Raw genomic sequence first — 16,131 nt, 5'->3', positions numbered from 1 at the left:
TCCACAAGGATTTCCACCAAGAATTATACGTTGCTTGATATCAAAAAGAGTTTTCTTGGGCTCTGATCCCTACGTCCATGAAGAGCTCGATGAAACCTGCGGGCCATCGAAGGTCCATCCCGACTAACGAATTGGTAGGTCCTAATCCTGTAAGATAATAATGAAGAGAGAAGCCTATGTGTTCGTTCCTATCTCGAAATGGAATCGGCTGAACAATTGCAATAGCCTTCTTCCTATGAAAGGCACTACAAAATATAATTGCTAACAAATTACCCTCAGAGACCCTCTAAATCACATATTAGGATGGCTAAATTCACTCACCCTACACGGGCCTTCCTTTTCTTAACTTGTGTTGCTCTTTTCCTATTATCATCGCATGCAGGAAACGTTACTTTTAGCTTCCCTCCTCTAACAGGTATAGAAAGGAAAAATGATGCCACATATCAAGAGAGTAATCAAGGAGCCCTGCAGCTTACACGAAATGAAGCATCAGGGAACCTTAAGAACAGTTCTGGCTGGGCGTATTATACTGACCGTATTCCGCTATGGAACAGGTCTACTGGGGCTCTGGCCAATTTTTCAACTTACTTTCAATTCAATATTGATCTCAACAACGAAATATACGATAATCATGGAGATGGACTTGCGCTCTTCATGGCACCATTCGAGCTGGAACCACCAGAGGACGCTTATGGTGGATTTCTTGGCTTGTTTAATGAGGAAAGCTTTAAACAATCATCTTATCAGATGGTTGCTATGGAGTTTGATACATACAACAACGATTGCGATCCTGATGACAATCATGTTGAGATGGACGTCAATAGCATTTTCTCGAAATTCATTTTTCCGCTCAATACATCCAATCTATTTAATCGCTCTACACACCAAAATCTCACAAACGCGACATGGGATGCCTGGGTGGATCATGACGTTATAGAAAAGGTTCTGCACTTCTTTCTCTGGTATAATTCTTCTAAACCCAAAATCCCTCAATTTAACCACACAATAGATCTGAGCAACTGTATACCAGAGTACATCAAGATTGGCTTCTCGGCTGCCATTGGAGAGTACACAGAGACGCACACCATAAAAGTTTGGAATTTTACTTATGAATATTCGTGGGAAGTCGGACCTCCTGGTGAATTACTTAGAAATGGCAATGCAAACAGATTTTCTGTGAAAGTTTATTTGATATGCGTGTTCTTCGTTGTTGTGGTCCTATGTGGCTTCATAGTTGTTCGCTGGTGGCAGTATTTCAGAAAAAGGGGAAGAGAAGGTAAGGCTAGCGAAGAGAGAGATCCAGAGCTGGACGAATGCTGTTCTCATGGCTCCCGAAGCTTTTCCTATGCCGAGCACAGTGTCGTGACAGGAAATTTCTGCGAGAAAGAAAAGCTTGGACAAGGCGGCTTCGGCAGCGTTTACAAAGGAATCCTGCCCGGCACTGGGGAGGCGCTGGATGTGAAAAGAATAGCTCAAGGATCGAGACAAGGAAGAAACCAGTATGTCTCCGAAGTTCAAACAATCAGCAGGTTGAGACACCGTAATCTTGTGCGTCTTTTTGGATGGTGCCACGAAAAGGGAGAGTTACTTCTGGTCTACGAGTACTTGCCAAATGGGAGTCTGGATAAACACATTTTTGGGGAAAAGGAGGATACGTTGGATTGGAGCCGAAGATATAATATCGCCTGTGACATTGCCTCTGCTCTTGTTTATCTCCACGAAGAGTCGGACCAGCATGTCGTTCATCGAGACGTGAAGGCAAGCAATGTAATGTTGGATTCTGATTTCAATGCCAAGTTGGGTGATTTTGGTTTGGCGAGACTGATGGAACGTGACCAGGAGGCTTCCCATACGACCATGGTTGCGGGCACGCGGGGGTATGTTGCTCCAGAGTGCTACATAACAGGGAAAACCAGTCCAGAAGCTGACGTGTACAGCTTTGGGGCGGTTACACTAGAAATTGCCTGCGGAAGGCGGCCGATTGATCACAGCCTTGAAGAACACAATTGTTTCCCTTTTCTTGTCAACATCTATTGCATACTGGACCTTCTGATGTACGGACCACTTTCATTCGTAGATAGCATTCTTGACAAATATAACACATCTGTGGCATTTTCAAGCTATCCAGTTGTTGTCGAAACTGCATTTGGGATCTATAGAAATTATCCTTAAGAAATACAGTTGGGTTTTGTATATTTTCTCTGTTGCCTTATCCACCTAAATTTATCCTATTTTTGCTTGTAGGATGAGGTGTTTCAGGATCAGGAACACGCTCTGTTGTTCTTCAATTTTCATTCTGGTGACTCATTTCCACAAATACAGGTAATGCTTGATTGTACCTCTCACTTGATTCAAAATCAACTTCATGTCTCCCATGTGTTTCAAAATGAGATACTTCATCGGATATTCGTTCACGAGTAATTCTATCCCTATTTTGTAATTCCAATTCTTGTATTAGCAATCCTGCCCTTCTTCTAGCATAATTTAGTCGTCGGACTTCATTTTTCCTTCTTCTTTCTTCTTCTCTTTCAGCTTGTGTCATTTGTTCTTGTCATCGTCTACGATAATCTCTCTGGTATTCTCTCTGGTATGCTCTTTGTTGCTCCATTTGGTATTGTCTTCCTTCTTCATCCGATTGGAAATTCATACTTGATTTATTCATTTCTATGAAATAAATTTGTAACCAAACATTGAAAAAATAGTAGATTTAGTAAATTTTTTTTTTGTTAAATTGGTTTAAAATATCACATTAATTTAGTGGCATTGCACTTTAGATAAGATAGATATTTATTCATTTCTAATTAATAGTTTAACAATTCACAAATACATATAGGAGGAACTTTTTTGTGTAGATAAGATCTACAAATATACTAAATACCAAATAGTCTTGTATGTATAATACTAAATTTATTTAAGACAAAGGAAAAATAACATACGTTCATCAAAATTGATAAGTCGAAAAGACAAATTAATAAAAAAAAATTGATAATGTCAAATAATATGACTCCTAGATTTCATTATAGTGATGCAAAAACATGTGGAATTCATCAATGACGAAAAGGTTATTTTCACCATCCATGTGCTCTTCATCATAGCAGATGTCTTTCATAAATTCAAAGAACCCAAATGATTTCTTCCATGCGTCATGAATTTCCTTTGTATATTGTCCCATCTGCAAGATTTGAGAATCTTGGACACCTCGAACATGAAAGCTCGCATTATGAATTTCATCTATAATTTTTTTACAAGACTCAGAAATGATTGTTCCCAATCTAGCCAAATAAGTTTGAACAATTTGGCTTCATTGCACCAAGTCATTTGGAAGAAGTGGGCTTGTGATAGTGTTCTCAGAATTATTTTTTTGAGCATCCATAGTTAATTTTTTTCTGATATCTATAATGTAAGGATAAAAAATGGTCAGTATCAAAATGACAAGAATTAAGCTATGCATATATAGCAATAAATTGGTATTTGAAAGAGAAGAAGATTTGTTTGATTCTTTCTTATTGACATAATTCTACGCATTTAATTTCTTTTAACAAAAGACTTATATCTTCTTAATATTATTTATATAATGTTCTAATCTTTGACTTAAAAATTTAATAGTAATACCTAACTTCAAATATTAAGGAGAAAATAGATAACATTTCATGAAATATTGTTTTTTATTTTCTTCATATTTTGATAGACGTTAAAATTTAGATTTATAAGTAGAATAAAATTTATAAAAATTAAAAGACATTCTTAAATATAAAATTTAAATTTCTTGATGCATCATTTCATTTAAATGTGTATTAATCTTTCAGACTTAGTTAATAGATCTAATTGAACTTTTCTAATCTATTTTAATATAAGGTTGAAATTTATAAATTTGAGAAAATTTGAACAAAATGTTAGAGATTATATCAAGGGCTAGCACCTACTTCTTACATACATCACAAGACAAGGTAGATACCATGTAGTTTCTATTCTGACAAAGTTTTTAAGAATTATTTTTTCATAAATTTTGTTCTTTAAAAATACATAACTAAATGATACCTATAATTTTAAACTTTCCTTTATTATCGCGCAATAAAAAATTATTTTCCCATAAGTCTATTCTCAAAAGATGCATAACAACAATACAATAATATTGATCAATCAATATAACATAACAAATAGTATAATCTAAAATTGTATATATTAAAAAGTATCAATCTATTAAAAAGATTACTACTCATTAATAAAAATTAATGTGTCATGCATTATAAATATATAAATTAATTATAACTGTACATGTGTATCTATGTTTATTTATCTAAACTCTGATGTTTGATAAGCTATATAATGGATTGGTTTCAAATCAATTTTCTATTTCTTAAAAAAACAACTCCTATTTTTATTAAAGAGTTTCCTTAAAGTATTAGATTTAAATTGTTTCATGATGTATAATGAGCTTATCTAAATTATTCGACTACTATTTAATATCATGATAGTAGTTGATAAAACCTATAATAGTATAATTAGCTAATCTCAAATCCATCTACTTTAATTTAATAGTACAATAATAGTTCATAGGACCTATAGCATATAATTAGTTGCTTAAAAATTATTCTACTTTTGTTGAAAATCTTAATAACAGTTTGTAGGAGCTATAATTGATATAAATCTCATCTACTTTTATTTAACATCATGATAATAGTTCACATGACCCATACTATATAATTAGTTGATCTAAAATCTATCAACTACTCTTCAACATGATGATGATAGTTGATAGAATGCAACACTTAGATAAAGATTTAAAATCTTACAAGATCAAATCTAAAAACAACGTTGAACCCACCTACTACTGCATTTTTTATTCTTGTTAAAATATTTTGAATATTAATTTAACTAAATCATAATTTTATACTAATATATTTCTCGAGAACAAATTATTTATTTAAATAAATTTTAAAAATTGTAAAACATATAATTATAAAAAATTGCAAACAATTATTATTATTAATTCACATAGTAAATAAATCTAAACAAATTTAAAAGTTTTTCTAATATCAATAATTTGAGAGCATATCTGAATTTTAACAATATAACATGAAAAATAGTATAATCTAAAATTTTATATATAAAAATTGATCTATCTATTAAAAAGATTACTACTCATTAATAAAAATTAAAAATTAAAACATATAATTATAAAAATTGCAAACAATTACCATTATTAATGTTATTTTAAAATAGTTGTGTAATGTTATTTTAATAATAGATAGAGGAATATAATCATTGATTCAAATAATCTAATGAAGAAGTCAGATTAATTAATACTATAATATCTAAATTCTAAAAATCTAATGTTTTGAATGAAGATAAAGAAATAAAAAGAAATCTGCAATTGAGTAGAATTTCTAGTATAACAAAGTTTCTAAGAAAATTTAAGGAAACTATGCAAATTTCAAAATAGGAAAAAACTACACAATAAAAGTTTCTAAAATGGAAGAAATACAAATCTACAATGTTTCTAATTGAGAAGAATTTCTATTCTATCAAGGTTTCTAAGAAAAATTAAGGAAATTATAGAGCTTCGAAAATAAGAAAAAACAACCCAATAAAAGTTTCAAAAATAGAAGAAATCAAAACACATAAACATACATGCTCAGAATAATGATCCTGTTGCTCAATCTAATGTTGAATAGAAATCATAATATTGATCCTGTTACTCAATCTAATGTTGAATAGAAATTAGAATATCGATCTTGTTGTTCAATACAATGTTGAATAAAAAAGAAAATAGGCTCTTGCCATAAATAATGTTTATGTGTGATGGTTCAACTTCAAAGAATTGAAAACATTTAACGCGTAAAAATGGAGCATAAGGCAAGACATTTGGTTTTCTTGTCATAACAGATTATTGGCTTTCTTCTTGCTCGAGTGAATGACGAAGAAATATATTTAGAAATGTCTAAATGTGTCTTCACACTGTTAGCAATAAACTGTTATTTGATGATGACTCGACTGGACCTGATGTTTGCAATTACGGACTCGCAGGTAGCGTGTTTAGTGTTTGGAAATATTGAAGCGTTCAAACAAAAAATACAGTGTGGTTAATGAGGGAATGGGAAGCGTCAGTGTTAAGCATTGCTGGTCAAGTTCGAATGGAATTTCAATAAAGGACGTGGTATAACTGTTCAACTACCTGTTAATTTTTTTCAAAATGTTAGATTGTTTACAAAAAAATGTGCTCCCATTGTAGAAGCCTCTCGACTTAATTAACGCCACTTAGAGAAAACAAACTGACGAGGCATTAAAATACTATACGAAAAAATGGATGTCTATGATATCTGGCATTTGTGGACCATGCCTATTTGCCTCGAAAAAGATTGAACTCGTGGAACATCACAACAAGAACCCCCGAGAGTTTCAACCTGTTCGATGTTTTTCGTTTGTAATGGCCAAAGGAATTCCACGACAAATTCTGTAGCGGATGACATCAAAAATATTTCTCTTGCACGCTCTTCATATCTCAACCAAGGCCTTGATGGAACCTGTGTGTCATCGAGGTTTCATCATCACCAACAATTTCCTAGGTCTTATCGGTAAAAAAACAATAATGAAACTTAATGCAACGCAGAGAGGCCTATGTGTTCGTTGGTATGTCAAAATGTAATCACCCGACCGACTGCATTAAGAAATGCTCAACTTCTATGTGTGTTTTTAGGGAATGCCAAATCATAAAATCAGTAAGTAAAATAGAGACAACAAACTAACAAGGAATTTAACGTTTTACAAAAATGACTCGACCTATATGCTAACCACCATCTTCTGCACCATGCCTATCTGCCTTCAAAAAGACTAAAATGTAATATCAAACAAGAAGCCCATGAATTTCAATGTCAGTTTTGTACTTTGTTAGAATATCCACGAGGATTTCCACTAAGAATGCCATATCGCTTGATATCGAAAAAACTTTCCCATCTGGTGTCCCAAGATTACAGTTTGGCAAGATGAATGGAATATTATTTGGGAGGGTTTAAAGATATTTAGTCAAATGTTGTGAAGTGAGCAATATCGGGTGAAATTTTATATTATATCATATAAGGATGAGGTGCTTAGTATTATATGTGTATCATATGTGTTTTAAATTTTAAAAGAGTAAACAAGATTAGCATTAAAATATCAAGAGCACCATATTGGTCTAGAGTATTCTCTCTTCCATGCGAGATATCCAAATACAAAAAACAAAGAGTGATTGTCATTGTATCACACCTTTTAAGCTGTATGATGAATTCTAGATGATGCACTCCACATTGGATGGTTAATGTTCAACTCCATGATGTTCCAACTAGGTAGTGAATCCTCCATCGGTCATTGCATATACCTATGCACTTAATCAACTCTTCTAATACATTCATCCTTACTCTATTATTACAAATCTAAAATCTTTCTCTAGCTTACAAATATGATACAGTGCAATACGTTTGTAAAGATGAGAATTTTTTTAATGGAGAAATCACAATATATATAAACTTGCTTGCCACCAAAAAAAAATACCCTATACATCACCGAACCTGTAGACACTGAGACAGAAAATAACAGAAAAAAGAGTTTAAATAAATGGAAAACTACAACATCGTGTAATAGTTATCCTGATGGTTGAATAATTTTGGAGTGGCATGAAAGAAATAGCCACCACAAATAGAATAACAAAATCTTCATTTTTGAAATTTAAATAATAGAAACCGATGACTTAAGAATTCTAATCGTAGAAAAACTAATGCAATCACCTCTCCTTTATCATAAAATCTAAAGACTGCACTATGAAATGGTGGAAATCTTACTAGATTTAAGCTCTACTACTGTAGATATCCTTAACAAACCTAATATTTGTACAACTTAACACACAATCTCAATGTGGAAGGGGGAGAAAACCTTGCACAAATTTATCTACAAAATTGTATTTCAATAATCTGTCAAAACTCACAAATTTGATGACAACAAAAAATTACAGATAACTTTTGATAGTGACCCCAAAAGGAAAAACAAATATGAAATCAATTTTCACTTTTTTTTGCATGGAACTTAAAAATCGTCGTAGACTCTAGAATAGATCCAAAAGGTCTACAACAATTCATGAGAAATTTAGGAACAATCCAGAACTATAAATGGAAAGGCATTCACCCACGACAATTGTAACTATAGTATTAAATGTCATATTTAAAAAGTATTAAGTAATCTTACGTTGTCCTTGCATTTCAGTTGTCTATTTTATCGTTCCCATCCACTCTAGCCTGGGCAATAAAAAAAACATTACAATGTGTTAATAATTTTAAACTGCCATTTGTTCATTGGTTGGAATAGTTTTCTTTTAAAATCCTTAATAGATAAAATATAAAACCCCTAGCAAAATGCATACGGACTAATGAGAGAATAAGAATAATTAATAAAAATGAAATTAAAAATATGTATGCACTACATACTATAGGATAAATTTTATTGATGTGTGATATTGCTATCAAGATTTAACTGTGTAGTTTTTGAGTCAAACTTATTGACCCATGTTTCATGAGTAGTGATTCAACATGAATCCATCCCTCATTAGAATAAATATAATTCTTGGTTTCTGAAATTAATAACTCTACATATTGTAGGAAAAACTATTCAACTATCTTTTTGATTGAGGTTTTTGGTGTTTCACTTTTAATTTTTCTTAGTATACTATTTGGTAACCATGCCACTTTCTTATAGTTTTTCAAACCAATTGAGCTAAATAAAAAATAAATTAAATCGATGTAAATTCTCTCAACTCATTAGATTTTTTGTATTTTTGCATGGCTCTAGTAATGATTTACTCTACAAAGAAATCCCTATATATCTTACACCAAAACTTGCAATCCATCAAGTAGTCTCTTGAAGTGTAAATAAATGCTCATATCTTGATAATATTTTTGAAATCAATGCAATATATTTTGTCGCTCATTTTAGCATTTGACAAAATATATACATGCTTAGGTCTTTGCATGGATTTTGATTTGGAATTGCTTAAGATTTGTTTTTTAATTTTTTTTTCCTAGTATACAACATCAAAATATTTACAAACATGGCAAATTTTGAGTCTATTATAATTCGATTTTGTGCATTTTGCCAATAAATATTTTCCAACATCAATCGTCTATCAAATTTTTTTGCATGCATGTTGACATTTTCTCAACTCACTCAATGAGTACATTTTTGTTTGCAGATTCAGAATTTCTCACATTTTGGGGCCCTATTCTTACAATGGTAAGGGATAAAAGTAGCATTGGGGACCTTAAATTACAAATGGAACAACAAACAAACTAAAAAATAGGTTTCCTCTTCTCTTATATTGCCTTAAAATAAAATTAAAAATAGATTTTCATTTTTCATAAATGATTAATTTTTTTAAAATTCTTTATTCGTAAATTATTTCTAATTGTTGATAATTTTTGTAATTTGGATGAATAAATGTAGATAATTTTAATAATCCTTAGAGGACTTAGATTAGTCTGGTTTAAATTAAATATTTATGTCCTTTGCTAAATGAGTAAAGATATAATAATTGAGTTTGTATGTTTGACAAAGATATAACTCTGTTATTGGCATGGGCTTTTGAGTGTTGTAACTGGTAGACATCAATGGAGTTGTTCTTTTCTCAACTGATACGTTTTATGAAATCATTGTATATAGAGCATGACACTGGAACTATTATACTGCTACATCCTAAGCTAAATGAGTAAAGATATAATAAATTAGTCTAAGACATTCAAAGTAAAGGTGTAGGTGGGAGCTTGTATGTTTGACAAAGATATAACTCTGCTATTGCCATGGGCTTCTGAGTGTTGTAGGTGGTAGAGATCAATGGAGCTATCCCTTTATTAATTGATATGTTTTATGAAATCATTACATATAGAGCATGACATTATTGGAACTATTATACTGTTGCCAGCCTATGAATATGTTTTTGCTACTATTCTTGATTTCCTCTTCATGCCCTCTTGACTCCACATGTCATATACAGGCTTGTTTCTCTTTACAAGAGTGCACATATACTCACAAGTCAAGCATGTTAAATACTCCTATTGTCTGAGACTGTAAAGCTAAACACATAGAAAATAATATTTATTTACAATATGTGTAATTCTAGTTTCTATGATATTACAATTTCCATCAGAGGTCCTATTGATTCCATTTGTCCTTCCTCATTAATACAACTAAATTGGTATGCCCTTAAGCTTCCATTAACATTTCCAAGAACCATGCGATCTTGAACAACACTATAGCCATGATTGTTGAACAACACTGTAGTTTCATCCCTAGTGTTCTGCAGTATGAACCTTTCCTATTCCAAGAGGCTCATTTGTCCTTCCATCATGCTAAATTTTTAGTAGCTTCATGAATGCAAGCTATATTATATTCTATTATATTATATTACATTTGAAACCATGTATTAAAGTTTACAATTAAAACAAGTTTAAGTTCCATCTAATTTGTTTCAACATCTATGTGATGAGCATGCAATCTTGAGTGCAAGATGTAAAGCTACCAAAGCCTATCACCATCTATCCACATGCAAGTCTCAAGTCATCATCAATGTTCCTACTCATTCAACTAGTCTGCCTTCCTCCCTTCTTGTATCTCTTATTTGTAAAACCTTCGACTATTATTTTTCCCTATTTTAAAAGTTGCTAGCTCAATGGATGAGCCCCTGCATTACAAGCAAGGGATGGTGGTTCAAATCCATCATGCCTTAACATGAATTAATTAATTACATTGTAATATATATATATATATAGAACTTATTATTTTCATACCATCTTTTCTCTAACTATTTTCAAGAAGAAAATAAGCGAGATCAAAGACGTTTCTATAAATAAAACACTAAAATCATCTCTAAGACACAATAATAGTGTTGTTCCTTACTGTCTTTCTAAGACAATAGTCTAAGACACTCACTTAAAGACAATACTTCAGACAATACACAACTTTTTTTTTGTCTCCATTTACAACAATTTACTCAAAAATTATCTCCAATATTATCTTAAAACCCCCCTTCATGTTGTAGTGATCACCCAATGTCCTAATCTTTAAAAAAAAGATTCATCTTCTATTTTGATCAAAAGAGAGGGACCGCAGCTCCTTTAAGTTCTCTTGTTTTCTAGGAAATTCCAGATCATAATATTAGAGAAAACAAACTCACGATGTTATACAGAAAATTGGACATTTATGATATCTGGCATTATGTGGTCCATGCCTATTCGCCTTGAAAAGACTAAACTTGCGGAAAATTGCAACAAGAACCGCCGAGAATTTCAATGTATTCGATGTGTTTCTTTAGTAATGCCCAAAGGCATTCCACAAAAAATTTCGTCGCGAATGACATCAAAAATATTTCTCTTGCACGCTCTTCATGATATGTCAGAGTCAACGAAGACCTCGATGTGTTTCGTCGAAGTTTCATCGTGACTAGCAATTTCCCAGGGCTTATCCGTCACAAAACAATAATGAAATTTAACGCAACACGGAGAGGCCTATCTGTTCGTTGGTAGGCCAAAATGGAATCATCCGACCAACTGGAAGAAATGCTTAACTTCTGTGTGTTTTCTAGGAAATGCCGAATCATAAAATCGGTTAGTTATCTAGAGAGAACAAACTAACGAGGCATTTAACATTTTTTAGAAACAACTCCACTTATATGCTATCCACCGTCTTGTGCACCATGCCCGCTTGCCTTCATAAAGACTAAAATGGAATATCAAACGAGAAGCCCATGTATTTCACAATTAGTTTGTACTTCGTTACAATATCCACAAGAATTTCCACCAAGAATTATACGTTGCTTGATATCATTGCATATAGAGCATGACATTATTGGAACTATTATACTGTTGCCAGCCTATGAATATGTTTTTGCTACTATTCTTGATTTCCTCTTCATGCCCTCTCGACTCCACATGTCATATACAGGCTTGTTTCTCTTCACAAGAGTGCACATATACTTACAAGTCAAGCATGTTAAATACTCCTATTGTCTGAGACTGTAAAGCTTAACACATAGAAAATAATATTTATTTAAAATAAGTGTAATTCTAGTTTCTATGATATTAAAATTTCCATTAGAAGTCCTACTGATTCCATTTGTCCTTCCTCATTAATACAACTAAATTGGTTTGCCCCTAAGCTTCCATTAACATTTGCAAGAACCATGCAATCTTGAACAACACTATAGCCATGATTGTTGTCAAGTCTTCCCTCATTTTACATGTTATCACAAGTACCTACAAGTAAAATTTCATCCAAATCTAAAGTTCAATGCTGTATGCATTATCTTCAATTCCATTCCTAGACTTCTTAAGATGTCCTTATGATGCACCTGCATCATAACTTCATGAATCATTTCTACATTTGATCCATGTATTTGGGGTCCCATTAGAGGAAAAAATAGGAGATAGAATAGTAGCCCATATGGTTGCTCCATATGCTGGAAAGATCATGCTCTTTCATAGGAAACTCGTGTCCAAAGGTTTCAAAAGAATGTGTAAAACATTTAATGTTCTTTTACATTAAAAAATGCATTTTATGGTCCTAAAACAACTTAATAGGTCATTTTTGATATGTACTTATGTTCTTTTTGCTTATTTGTATGACAGTTAAACACAGTAGGCTGATTGTATGTTATCATTGGCTGGCCCATCTTGTCCATAGTTAGAGAAGCTTATATTATTGTTGTGAATCCACTGCATGTTGTGTAGGGGGAATGATAATGTCAAAATCTTTGGTAGGCCAAAATGGAATCATCCGACCAACTGCAAGAAATGCTTAACTTCTATGTGTTTTCTAGGAAATGCCGAATCATAAAAATTAGTTAGTTATCTAGAGAGAACAAACTAACGAGGCATTTAACAATTTGTAGAAACAACTCGACTTATATGCTATGCACCGTCTTGTGCACCATGTCCGCCTGCCTTCATAAAGACTGAAATGGAATATTAAACGAGAAGCCCATGTATTTTACAATTAGTTTGTACTTCGTTAGAATATCCACAAGGATTTCCACCAAGAATTATACGTTGCTTGATATCAAAAAGAGTTTTCTTGGGCTCTGATCCCTACGTCCATGAAGAGCTCGATGAAATCTGCGGGCCATCCAAGGTCCATCCCGACTAACCAATCGGCAGGTCCTAATCCTGTAAGATAATAACGAAGAGAGAGGCCTATGTGTTCGTTCCTATCTCGAAATGGAATCGGTTAAACAATTGCAATAGCCTTCTTCCTATGAAAGGCACTACAAAATATAATTGCTAACAAATTACCCTTAGAGACCCTCTAAATCACATATTAGGATGGCTAAATTCACTCACCCTACACGGGCCTTCCTTTTCTTAACCTGTGTTGCTCTTTTCCAATTATCATTGCATGCAGGAAACGTTACTTTTAGCTTCCCTCCTCTAACAGGTATAGAAACGAAAAATGATGCCACATATCAAGAAAGTAATCAAGGAGCCCTGCAGCTTACATGAAATGAAGCATCAGGGAACCTTAAGAATAGTTCCGGCTGGGCATATTATACTGACCGTATTCCGCTATGGAATAGGTCTACTGGGGCTCTGGCCAACTTTTCAACTTACTTTCAATTCAATATTGATCTGAACAACGAAATATACGATAATCATGGAGATGGACTTGCGCTCTTCATGGCACCATTCGAACTGGAACCACCAGAGGACGCTTATGGTGGATTTCTTCGCTTGTTTAATGAGGAAAGCTTTAAACAATCATCTTATCAGATGGTTGCTGTGGAGTTTGATACATACAACAACGATTGGGATCTTGATGACAATCATGTTGGGATCAACGTCAATAACATTTTTTCGAAGTTGATTTTTCCGCTCAATACATCTAGTCTATTCCATCGCTCTACAGACCAAAATCTCACAAACGCGACATGGGATGCCTGGGTGGATTATGACGGTGTAGAAAAGGTTCTGCACTTCTTTCTCTGGTATAATTCTTCTAAACCCAAAATCCCTCTATTTAACCACACAATAGATCTGAGCAACTGTATACCAGAGTACATCAAGATTGGCTTCTCGGCTGCCATTGGAGAGTACACAGAGACGCACACCGTAAAAGTTTGGAATTTTACTTCTAAATATTCGTGGGAAGTCGGACCTCCTGGTGAATTACTTAGAAATGGCAATGCAAACAAATTTTCTGTGAAAGTTTATTTGATATGCGTGTTCTTCGTTGTTGTGGTCCTATGTGCCTTCATAGTTGTTCGCTGGTGGCAGTATTTCAGAAAAAGGGGAAGAGAAGGTAAGGCTAGGGAAGAGAGTGATCCAAAGCTCGACGAATGCTGTTCTCATGGCCCCCGAAGCTTTTCCTACGCCGAGCTCAGTGCCGCGACAAGAAATTTCTGCGAGAAAGAAAAGCTTGGACAAGGCGGCTTCGGCAGCATTTACAAAGGAATCTTGCCCGGCACAGGGGACGCGCTGGCTGTGAAAAGAATAGCTCAAGGATCGAGACAAGGAACAAAGGAGTATGTCTCCAAAGTTCAAACAATCAGCAGGTTGAGACATCGTAATCTTGTGCGGCTTTTAGGATGGTGCCACGAAAAGGGAGAGTTACTTCTGGTCTACGAGTACTCTCCAAATGGGAATCGGGATAAACACATTTTTGGGGAACAGGAGGATACGCTTGATTGGAGCCGAAGATATAGTATCGCCTGTGATATTGCCTCTGCTCTTGTTTATCTCCACGAAGAGTGGGACTACCGTGTTGTTCATCGAGACGTGAAGGCAAGCAACGTAATGTTGGATTCTGATTTCAATGCCAAGTTGGGTGATTTTGGTTTGGCGAGACTGATGGAATGTGACTAGGAGGATTCCCATACGACCATGGTGGCGGGCACGCGGGGTATGTTGCTCTAGAGTGCTACAGAATAGGGAAAACCAGTCCAGAAGCTGACGTGTACAGCTTTTGGGCGGTTACACTAGAAATTGCCTGCGGAAGGCGGCCGATTGATCACAGCCTTGAAGAACACAATTGTTTCCCTTTTCTTGTCAACATCTATTGCATACTGGACCTTCTCATGTACGGACGACTTTCATTCTTAGATAGCATTCCTGACAAATATAACACATCTGTGGCATTTTCAAGCTATCCAGTTGTTGTCGAAACTTCATTTGAGATCTATAGAAATTATCCTTAAGAAATACAGTTGGGTTTTGTATATTTTCTCTGTTGCCTTATCCGCCTAAATTTATCCTATTTTGACTTGTAGGATGAGGTGTTTCAGGAACACGATCTGTTGTTCTTGAATTTTCATTTTGGTGACTCATTTCCACAAATACAGGTAATGCTTGATTGTACCTCTCACTTGATTCAAAATCAACTTCATGTCTCCCTTGTGTTTCAAAATGAGATACTTCATTGGATGTTCGTTGACGAGTAATTCTATCCCTATTTTGTAATTCCAATTCTTGTATTAGCAATCCTACCCTTCTTCTAGCATAATTTAGTCGTCGGACTTCATTTTTCCTTCTTCTTTCTTCTTCTCTTTCAGCTTGTGTCATTTGTTCTTGTCGTCATCTACGATACTCTCTCTGGTATTCTCTCTGGTATGCTCTTTGTTGCTCCATTTGGTATTGTCTTCTTTCTTGATCCGATTGGAAATTCATACTTGATTTATAAATTTGTAACCAAACATTAAAAAAATAGTAGATTTAGTAAATTATTTTTTATAAAATTGGTTTGAAATATCACATTAATTTAGTGGCATTGTACTTTAGATAAGATAGATATTTATTCATTTCTAATTAATAGTTTAACAATTCACAAATACATATAGGAGGAACTTTTTTGTGTAGATAAGATCTACAAATATACTAAATACCAAATAGTCTTGTATGTATAATACTAAATTTATTTAAGACAAAGGAAAAATAACATACGTTCATCAAAATTGATAAGTCGAACAAGCAAATTAATAAAAAAAAATGATAATGTCAAATAATATGACTCCTAGATTCCATTATAGTGATGCAAAAACATGTGGAATTCATCAGTGAGGAAAAGGTTATTTTTGCCATCCATGTGCTCTTCATCATAGCAGATGTCTTTCATAAATTCAAAGAA

The 16,131-nt window shown here is 33.6% G+C and overlaps 1 protein-coding gene across 1 annotated transcript; it reads left to right on the top strand.

The window, feature by feature from the left end:
* The first annotated feature begins 303 nt into the window (after positions 1–303).
* LOC149558511 (uncharacterized) lies at positions 304–15,205 on the top strand. The gene is made up of 7 exons (XM_089830873.1): positions 304–2,142; positions 2,245–2,322; positions 5,887–6,027; positions 6,359–6,456; positions 11,417–11,539; positions 13,589–14,835; positions 14,877–15,205. The coding sequence occupies exons 1-7, from the start codon at positions 304–306 to the stop codon at positions 15,203–15,205; spliced, it is 3,855 nt and encodes a 1,284-aa protein (XP_089686999.1).
* Positions 15,206–16,131: the final 926 nt, after the last annotated feature.

The sequence above is a fragment of the Cupressus sempervirens genome, chromosome 5, assembly GCF_028749045.1.
Source record: "Cupressus sempervirens isolate cs-2001-9-10 chromosome 5, ASM2874904v1, whole genome shotgun sequence".
Taxonomy (NCBI): Eukaryota; Viridiplantae; Streptophyta; class Pinopsida; order Cupressales; family Cupressaceae; genus Cupressus; species Cupressus sempervirens.
This window is presented reverse-complemented; position numbering and strand designations above follow the sequence as displayed.

Bases quoted from the DNA above. Each gene is read 5' to 3' on its own strand.
- LOC149558511 (XM_089830873.1), top strand. From the start codon at position 304: ATGGCTAAATTCACTCACCCTACACGGGCCTTCCTTTTCTTAACTTGT. The intron at 2,143-2,244 runs GCATTTGGGATC...TTTTGCTTGTAG, and splicing joins ATCCAGTTGTTGTCGAAACT to GATGAGGTGTTTCAGGATCA. The intron at 6,028-6,358 runs GTAGCGTGTTTA...GCCTCGAAAAAG, and splicing joins TTGCAATTACGGACTCGCAG to ATTGAACTCGTGGAACATCA.